At 48.9% G+C, this 10,269-nt stretch overlaps 1 protein-coding gene across 1 annotated transcript; it reads right to left on the reverse strand.

Annotated features, from left to right (window-relative positions):
• Positions 1–3,226: 3,226 nt before the first annotated feature.
• LOC144249056 (olfactory receptor 14I1-like) lies at positions 3,227–10,269 on the reverse strand. Its single transcript, XM_077790970.1, has 2 exons — positions 9,512–10,269; positions 3,227–3,329 (listed from the first exon to the last, which is right to left on the reverse strand). Exons 1-2 carry the CDS (start codon positions 10,267–10,269, stop codon positions 3,227–3,229), a joined length of 861 nt encoding a protein of 286 aa, XP_077647096.1.

The following is a 10,269-nucleotide window of genomic DNA, read 5'->3' on the forward strand; positions in this document are numbered from 1 at the left end:
CTAAACCCCGGTCCCAGCCCACCATTTCCCTCCTGCTCTGTGGAGAGGACCTTCCCTGTGGATGGTGCGTGCTGCGGGGGCCCCCTGCTGTCACCTACAGGTCTAAATGTTGCACTGTTGGATGCTCCTGGACCTGACAGGGCTACCTCCTTGTGGCTCCGCCCCTCTTCACTAGATGGTGAACTTCTTTGTTCTCTCTTGAAGTCTGCTCACCGCTGCTCTGGCCACCACTCCCTCAGATGCCCTGGCAAGATGCTCTTAGCCCCTGGTCAGACAAGTGGCTCGTGAATTGTGCCCAGCCAGATTGCGGCACCTGCAGAACAGGGGAGGGCTTTGCCAGCTGCTGATCTGATGGAGTTTATCATCCAGAATGTAGGAAGAACCCCAAAAAAAAACACTAAAGAAATGATAGCCCAATCCAGAAATGGGCAAAAGAACCAAGCAGACACTTCTCAAAAGGAGAAGCACCAAGGGCCACCAAACAGGAAAACCTGCTCCACACCTGAGCCCTCGGAAAAAAATGCCCATCAAATCTACCCTGTGATCCCGTCTCTCTCCAGCTACAGTGGCAGCCAGCGAGGACACAAAGAATAGCATGTGCTGGGGAGGACATGGGGAAAGGAACTCTTACACACCGCAGAGGGACACGAATGAGTGCAGCCACGTGGAAATCCACATGGAGATGCCTCAAAAAGCCCCAAATGATCCAAGTCCCAGCTGGGCCACTCCTTGGCATTTGCCTGAGATCAGTGGAGTCAGCATGCTGCAGAGATCTGTGCACACCCAGACTTACAGCAGCACAGTTCACAGCCACCAGGTAGGGGACCAGCCCAGGCGCTGTCAGCCCATGAGAGGACGAAGAAGGCACAACCTGTGGATGCACAGTGGGGTTTTATTCAGCCATAAAGAAAAATGCAATCACGTCATTTGCGGGAAAATGGATGGAACTGGAAACCATCATTCTGAGTGAAATAACCTAGACACTGAGACAAAAGTATCACATTTTCCCTTAAATATTGTAAACGAGGAAGGGAATGGAAAACAGGGAGGCCAAGGGAGTAGCAGGGAGACCCCTCGAGGGCAGTGGTATGGGACTGGACTCGTCAACCTTGTGCTCATGATGAGCCAACAAAACCACCACTCTGCACAAGCCTCCTGCACCACAGGGGGCACCAGCCAGGAATGGAAGTGCTGGGCTTGCGGCCAGTGAGTCCTGGAGGTCATCCACACGGCATCCTGCTGGGGCCAGCAGCCCCGCGTTCCACACTGACAGCTCCCAGGATAGCTGGCGAGAGGTCGTCATCCCCCAGAGGAGGGGTCGTGGGGCCAGCTGGCCAGCAGCAAACTCCAGGAGTGATGGTCAGCTCCAAGTGCGCTGGAGGCTCTGCCTTCGAGGCTCCCACCTGCACAGACTTGCGAGGCAGACCCACCATCAGTACAGCCTCTGATGTGTCAATCCAACCTCGAGGGAGTGGTTTAAAAAACAAAAAAAGACAAAACAATGACAAGTACGAGATGGTGTCATGTTGTCAGTGCTCCACGGCTGACGCCCTGTGACTGTGGCAGAAATGAATACTTCAGAGGAACAGACAACAGCTGCTGAGCCCCACTCACTGCAGAGACCAGAGGTTCTGTCCCCAGGTTGGAGGCCTGGCTTGCTCCCTAGGAGTCCTGCACATCCTTGTGGACTCGGGTGCACCTGGGCACACCTCACACCAGAGATGTGTTTCCAAGCTCCGTGCTCAACGGGGTGCAGCCTAGGTAGTCAAGGTTTTGAGAATAAACAAATGGAATGGGGCTGAGATGAGAGGCAGAGATGAGGAACAGGGTGGAATGGCCCCTCAGGCTGCCCACTCACTGAGAAGTGTTGGAGGTGGGCTGGACACAGTCTTCTGTGCAGTGGCCACCTTGGGTGACCAGGCTTCATGGGCAGGGGCATCTGCACTGCTTGTGGATTGTGCCCTCGCCTTCTCTCTGCCAGAGCCTGGCTGGGTCCCTTCCCCACCAGCATCCGTGGCCCTCGGAGGTGCCTCGCCTCCTGCCATCTCCTTCCCATTCCAAGTGTAGGAAGACGAATACAGCCTCCTTATTCTTAGCCTCCATCTCTGTGTGATTTACGCTCACACTAAGTGCTGAAGCTGCTGGGTCGTATCTGTGATTGGCATTATGATGCCTCGTGCACAGGTGCCTACCAGACACCAGCCTTGGTCCTTAGCCTGGGCATCGCCTTCCTTGGGTTGGTAGCTGCTGACTACAGCTGTCACAGTTCATGCTGCAGGTGCTGTGGACGTGGACGAGTTTGTCTGAAGCTGCCCTCTCCCCAGTTATCTAATGAAATGGCAGATTGGATGTTCACAGAGAAATGGGTGGACATGCTGAAGTCAGGGGTGGAGCAGACGGGCACGTCGCGATTGTAATATAAAGAGATGATTTCTGTTCATACAATAAAAATGAACATTAAACAATGAATGCTTCTGTGTTAAAAAGGACAGTCACGTGTCTCTGTAGAGTGAGATGCGAGTGAGGTTCCATTCCACCGTTGAATCCAGTCACGGTGCATGTGGGGAAAGACTTCTGCTGCTCAGCCTGTCTCCAGTTAAAACTCAGTGGGACCAGCACAACAGCCAAAGCCACTGTGAACCACATTCACCACCCAGGAACCATGGGTGCAGGAGATACTAACTCGTTTTGTCCAGGCTATGCTTTTGCTCCAAATGGTTAACTGGCCAGTCCATCTATCCATCTGTCTCCTTATCAAAATGACCCAAGGACCACAGTATGGACACTTTCTCCATGGTTTTTCCGTGTGGACTAGAAGACCCCCCTCCCACATCTGACGGGCAGCTGGAGCCACCAGGCACTGGTGGGCTCTATAGAGGGTCCTTCCCAAGGTGCTCTTGATCTCCCTGTTTCTCAGACTGAAGATGATGGGGTTTAGGAAGGGGATGCCAGGGTGTAGGACGCAGCTGCGGGGTGGGTCTGAGGGTGGATGCCAGACTGTGCCAGTCTGTGCCAGACTCAGATAAGTGACAGGGAAGAAATGACCGAGAGGGTGAAGTGGCCATCCTGGGGGAGCAGGCGGGCAGCACTTTTTTGAACTTCCGAGGAGCACATCTGCAGCTCAGTTGACAAGATGTTGACATAGGGGGTGAACGCAGCAGAGCCATGCGGACACTCACAGCCAGGGTCACCGGCTCAGAGAGCCACACAGCCCGGGAGGAGATGCTCAGTCTCGAGGCACATCACAGAAGAACTGGGGGCTCCCACTGGCCTCCGTGAAGGGAGTCTGGAGAGCATCCCAGTTGGATGGCCCAGGAGCTGCCTGCTGCCTGCACGCACAGACAGGGGTCATGGTGAGCCCCCAGTGCAGCCGGCAGCAAACGGCAAGGTAGTGGTGCAGGACATGACCACAGCGAGGACTCCCAGGACCAGAAGATAAATAGGCAAGTTTGGGTGGCATGGGCTGGAAGGGAGATCTGTTTCCTTCCTGTCACAGAGTTTATGATTGATTGGAATGGTGAACAGAAATGTGATCAGCACCTAAAGGGGTTGGTCATAATACACGCACACAATGAAACAGCATGATCTGATCAATTCCATTCCCAGTTCCTTCCCTCCCTCCCCTCCCTCCCCCATCCCCTCCCTCTGTCCTACTGGTCTCCCTTCTGTTTGTTTTTAATTTGTTCTAATTAGTTATAGATGACAGTAGACTGCTTTTGATACACTGTACCCATGGAGCACAACTCTCCTTCCTCTGGCTGTAATGGTGCAGAGTTACTCCAGTAGTGTGATCCCACGTGTATGTAGGGTAATAGTGTCTGTCTCATTCCAACGCCTTCCCCTCCCCACAGCCCACCCTTCTTCTCTCTCCCCTCTACATAATCCAAAGTTCCTCCATTCTTCACTACCCCACCCCCCCACTATGGATCAGCATCTGTTTAACAGAAAACATTTGGCCTTTGGATTTGGGGTTTGGCTTATTTCACTTAGCATGATATTCTCTAATTCCATTCACTTACCTGCAAATGCCATGACTTCATTAATTTGAAGGCTGAGTAATATTCCATTGTGTATATACACCACACTTTCTTTATCCATTCATTTGTTGAAGGGCATCTAGGTTGGCTCCATAGTTTCCCACTGTTATGTATAATTATCATGTGCCAATAAAAAGGGGGAAATTAGAATATAAATTGCCGATTGTGGTGGCACACGCCTATAATCCCAGTGGCTCCATAGGCTGAGGCAGGAGAATAGAAAGTTCAAAGTCAGCCTCAGCAATAGCAAGGTGCTAAGCAACTCAGTGAGACCCTGTCTCTAAATCAAATACAAAATAGGGCTGAGAATGTGGCTCAGGGGTCAAGGGCCCCTTAGTTCAATCCCTGGTACCTTCCTCCCAAAAAAAGAATTCAAGTAACAATAAATGTTGATGAGAAGGTGGAGAAAAAGGTACACTCATATTGCTGGTAGGACTGCAACTTGGTGCAACCAATCTGGAAAGCAATATGGAGATTCCTCAGAAAACCAGGAATGGAACCACCATTTGACCTAGTTATCCCACTCCTCAGCATATACACAAAGGACCTAAAATCAGTATACTGCAGTAATGTGGCCACATCAATGTTTATAGCAGCTCAATACACAGTAACTAAACTATGGAACCAACCTAGGTGCCCTTCAACAGATGACTGGGTAAAGAAAATGTGGTATATATACACAGTGGAGTATTACTCAGTCATAAAGACAGATAAAATTATGGCATTTGCAGGTCAATAGATGGAACCAGAGACTATCGTGCTAATGAAATAAACCAATTGCAGAAAACCAAAGGCCAAATGTTCTCTCTGATATGTGGAGGCGAATACACAATAAAAGGGAGGAGGAGAATAGAAATTCATTGAATTAGACAAAGGGGAATGAAGGGAAGGGAGAAGGGATAGCAATAGGAAGACAGTAGAGTGAACCAGACATATCTTTCCTATGTTCATATATGAACATACAACCAGTGTAACTCCACATCATGTACAATCACAGGAATGGGAAGTTATGCTCCGTGTATGTATAATATGTCAAAATACACTCTACTGTCATGTACATCTAAGTAGAACAAATAAAATTTTTAAAAAAAAATCTAAAAGGGATAGATTGCCTATAAAGAATATCTCAAGCTCCACGGCTTCATGTTCCGTCAAATGATGGCAAAGGTTAGAAGATTCCCAGGCAGAGCTCCCACACGGATCGCTAGGAACAGCAGACCTTGCAAAAGTTCCGGACTCCCAGGAGCTTGAGATGTCTCCCAGAAGGAAGTCCGTGAGAAGGTGGGGTGGCCGGCTGGTGGGCTCTTAGAGCCTGAAGTCAACTGACCCAGTGATAAGATGATGCCACAAACAAGAGGGAGATCGTCCTCACCTGTAGGGAGTGAAACCTGGGCAGTGAGTGGGTAGGTTGGCTGGGGGAAACCTGGGCAGTGAGTGGGTAGGCTGGCTGGGGACACAGGCCCCACATACAGTGTAATCTAATGTGCTAACCCCAAGGGCTGGTCACAAGGAATGAGGAGGACTGGAGGTGAGCCTGGTTGCAGCATTCTTGCCTAGGATGGGTGAGGCCCTGGATGCCAGCTGAAAAGTCAGGATGTAGGGGAAAACAGAGATGTTAACAGCATTGCCTAGTGCATCACACCTTAGAAAATAGAGCTTTCTTCCAGTGGGATATGAAATATCCCAAATATAATATAAATACAAACATTAAAATACAAGATCACAAAGGAATGAGTGACAGATGACAGATGACAAGTGCACCTGAGGACTGGATGTGGCTCTCTGCACACCACGGCTCTCCCACTGACTGAGCCCACGGCCCAGGGTCTTCTCGAGCACAGTGTATGTGTGTGTGTGTGTGTGTGTGTGTGTGTGTGTGTGTGTGTGTGTGGACCAGGCCGCAGGCTTCGCCCTCCTCCTCCTGTGGGCACTGCGGTGCCTCTGAAGCTCCCCGGGCAGCGAGTTCCTAGCCTCTTCTGTGAAGCTGACCCCTTCAGTAACTGGTTTCCACATATTTTTTCCCCAGTCCAGAGAGATTATTTTGAAAGTCTTTTGTAAGAGAAAACCTTAGGATATGAATCTTAAAAACTCAGAAGAGAGCATGTTCTCCATAAAGGTTTCTGGAGTGGTAATTCAATGACTAAATAAATCTATCTAAAAACGTGTGCAACATAAACCAGCTAATAAATAAGTAACACAGGGTCTGGGCATTTCATTCTCCAATCTAAACCAACTTAACCAAAAGTGCCTGAGTTCCAAAGCCACCGCCCTTAGTGCTAAACTTGCACAATAATTTTGGAAAAGGAGAGCCAAGGAGGAAGCAGGGGACCTGCCGGGCAGAGTGCTGCCTGTCCACACCCTCCAGGGAGCTGCCCTGGAAAGAGCCCACGTTCAGGATGATCCTGGTGATTCTGCCCAAGGAGAGAAAGCAGAGAAAAAGACCTGGTCTCACATCCAGGAATAAGGACGAGGTCCTGGGAAGCGGGAGTCAGGTGAGAGGTGCAGGGTGTGGGCCCCCAGCACCCCAGGTTCCCGTGGGCACCGCTGGATCAGAGGCCGAATCTGTGGGAGGCTGAATCATGGGAGAGAAGCTAGGAGCTTGGTTGACCTCACGCATAGGGACAGCCAGGGCTGGAGGGTGAAGGTGGCCCCTGCTGTGGACGGAGGCAAGGGGCACATGCTGGGCAGGAGCCGTAGGACAAGAGGCTCCTGGACCACCTGTGGGGACAGAGTCTAGGGGTGTCACAGAGGCTTGTGTGGCCAGAGGAAGGGATGGCAATGGTTTGTGGATAATAAGGGTCACTTTGATGAGTTAATGTATTCAGGTTCATTTGTAATTTATTTTTAAATTGCTGAAAAAGTACATCTTGAATGTTTCACTCCCCCAAAGGGTAAATACAGCAGGATTTGGTGGATAAATCACATCCCACAAATACATGTATACTTGCTATTTGTCAACTAAAAATTAAAAATAAACAAGTAAAAAAATATATCTAGGAAAAATTTCCCCAGAAGGCTTGAATTTCAACATAGATGAAACCTAAATTGTGATGTTACAATAACTGAAAACACAATCATAAATACTAATGTGGCATTTCACAAACCCACCAACACAATACTACTGCGTCCTAGGGCTAGAGTCAAAAGGAAGGGTCATCAGAATATAATTTTTCTTTTTTTATTAACCCTGGGGATTAGAAATCCATCTATCTGTATATTCAGATATCTGGAGGAGAATAAACCTGGGTGGAAAAATCTACATAAACATTTAAATAGAAAGGAAGAAATGGGGGTAAAGATAATGCAAATCCACAAATGCAAAGAATCATAAAGATAAAACCCAAACTTTTTAAGACTGTTACTTGACTGTAATTGACAGTGATGTGTTTTCTTTGGAAATCTCTTCAAATGACCCAGGTACAAATGGATTTAAAGAACAAATATGGATATGTTGATTAGCTTGATTGTGGTGATTATTTCACAATGAACATAAGTTCTACAATCACATGCATGCAATTTTAATTGTCACGTATATATAAATAAAGCTGCAGAAAAAAACATTTGTAGAATCCTCGATTATGAAATTGAAAGTGTGGGGCTATTTCAGGGATTAAAGGAGTGTGAACCAAGCTCAGATGGTCACTAGGGTCGCATCTGGATGCTGAGAGGTTCATGAGGCCCACATTCTTGCTGTGGCTTCCACACTGAAGAATAAATTCTGAGACAACACAGTCCTGGAGGGCCGGCTGTCAGGTCCCAGGCTGCATTAACTGAGCTGGGTTCCTATATGCCGAGTCTTTCCATATGCTTCTGAACTACAAAGAGGACACTTGCTGATTCAGTTGGAAACAAAAAGTCCTTAATATGCATTTTAGTCATCAGGACGCAGGCTCAGCTCTTGGGCATCAGAAAAGTAGAACTACATCCATCTGGAGAGCATGGATTTGTGTGTCCCACCTGACGAGAAGAGCGCACCCAGCCGGGCGAGCATTCCTTATCTGCTGCTCTCCAGGTTAATTCCAATCCCAGGGTTCATCTGTCTCTGTTCTATGTCCTGAATCCTTTTTCCTCATTACTCACATGTTTGAATGAAAGGAGCAGGGCATCTTTTCATTCAGAGCTCAGGAAGAAACCAAAGCTTCTCAATTACAATCTCTCTGAGGGTGGGTGGTTTATGTCCTGTTTTTCATTGAGCAAATGGATTTGGGAGCCTAGGGGAAGTCCACTTCAGGGGTCTGGAAAGGGTCTCGGTGTTGATCTCCTCCCTGCTTGGGGGTCTCCCTGCATTACCAGCGAGGGCTTTGTTTTGTGGGTGCTTGTCTTCTCACAAGAGAAGATTTTGACCAAGATACAAGAGTTGGTAACAGTATAGCAAAGCTTATTAGAAAAGAAAGAAACAAAGCAAGGAGAGCATAGGTTGGCTCAGAGAGGAGACTGATGGCTCTGACTCCTTTGAGTTCCAGGTTTTACTGGGGTTTAAGGAGACGTTCCTGGGAAGTCCCACCTATGCACCACCTCTGAGCTCTGGATCAGACCCCTAAATCCCTACCGTATGATTCTACCCATAAGTGTCTGAGCAAAGCCCAGGTTTGGAGAAGATTCACAGTCACAGTGAGAGTCTGTGACATGCTGAGGACCTAGAGGCACTCTTGGGCCATCTTGGCCTGTGCACACGGGTCCTAACTGGACGAGCTACCCAGCCCTGGAGGGTGTTGGCTTCTGTAGTCTCCGGCCAGGGAGGTCTGTGTTATTATCCTGACCAATGCTCCTCCACCCTGAGAACAAGGCACCTTGGCACCGATTGCCAGACATCCCATTACCTTGAGTCAGAGCAGGATCAGGGTGACTTTATATGAACTATCTGACAATCAGAAACCAAAACCAAGCTGGGAGTTAGCAAGTGTGCCCTGTCCATTTCTCTGGCACTCTGTCGACCTACCACCATCACCTACTCTAATCACTTATCTCTGCTCCAGCCTCAGTGTAAGGGCGAATGGTGGGAGTTCCCTACCCAGCCTCTTACATGCTCTTCCAGGGTGGCAATACCCAGTGCCCAGGGTTCTCTGAAAAGCACATGTACCTGCTCACGTGGGCATTCACAAGGCCTGGCCTCGGGCCTCAGTATTTCAGGATGTTGCACTTACAATATAGCGTTGAGCAAGAAAATGAAGACCTAACTATGTAGTTCACCATCACAAGTGTAAACAACAAACGTATAACACGACTGACGAGAATCAAACATAAGTCAGACTGCTTTCTAGTGATAAATTGATATTTGTTGTTAGCTAAGAAAATCTTTGATTGGGAACTCGGTATGCCTGTTGAACATTCTATGGAGAACAGCATTAATCTCCCTGTTTCTCAGACTGTAGAGGATGGGGTTTGTGAAGGGGGGGACCATGGTGTAGAACATGGCTGTCAGCAGATTTTTAAGGGATCCTTCCATTGCCATGGGCCCTAAGACAGCCACTGACCCAGAAATCACAAACAGGAGGAGAATCGCCAGCTGTGGGACACAGGTGGATAAGGCTTTGCTGCGGGCTTCCGCCGAACAGATCTTGAGCACGGTTGAGAATATGTTGATATATGACATCAAGACGAAGGCGACACACACCACCACGAGGCCAGCACTTGCGGCAATGATGACGAACTCAGAAAACTGGACGTCCGGAGATGAGAGCCTCAAAATCTGAGGCATATCACAGAAATACTGGTGGATCAGGTTGGTCTTTGTAAAGGGAAGCCTGAACATGGAGCCCGTGTGGATGGCAGAGTAGATGAGCCCGCAGGCCCAGGAGCCACCCGCAGCCTGAATGCACATGCGCGTCGTGACCACCAGCCCGTAGTGCAGAGGGTGGCAGATGGCAACGTATCGGTCATAGGACATGACCACAAGGATCGCAAACTCTACAGTGGCAAAAAGTATGTAAAAGAAGATCTGTGCAGCACATTCCTGCAGTGAGATGGTCCGACGGCCTGTCAAGGAATTAACAATGGATTTGGGAACAATCACCGAGATGCTGCCAAGGTCTAAGAGGGACAGATTGCTTATGAAGAAGTACATCGGAGCGTGAAGGCGTGTGTCTGTCACAATAAGAGCAACCGTGATAAGATTCCCCGTCAAGGCTCCCAGATAGATCACCAGGAATAGCAGACCTTGCAAAACCTGGAGCTCCTGGGAGCTGGAGACGCCCACCAGGAGGAAGTAGGTGAAGGAGGTGACGTTGTCCAT

The sequence above is a fragment of the Urocitellus parryii genome, chromosome 1 (assembly GCF_045843805.1).
Source record: "Urocitellus parryii isolate mUroPar1 chromosome 1, mUroPar1.hap1, whole genome shotgun sequence".
NCBI classification, from domain to species: Eukaryota; Metazoa; Chordata; class Mammalia; order Rodentia; family Sciuridae; genus Urocitellus; species Urocitellus parryii.

Bases quoted from the DNA above. Each gene is read 5' to 3' on its own strand.
- LOC144249056 (XM_077790970.1), bottom strand. From the start codon at position 10,269: ATGGACAACGTCACCTCCTTCACCTACTTCCTCCTGGTGGGCGTCTCC. The intron at 3,330-9,511 runs GTCAGTGGCTGT...CTGTGCGTGCAG, and splicing joins CTCCTGTTTGTGATTTCTGG to GCAGCAGGCAGCTCCTGGGC.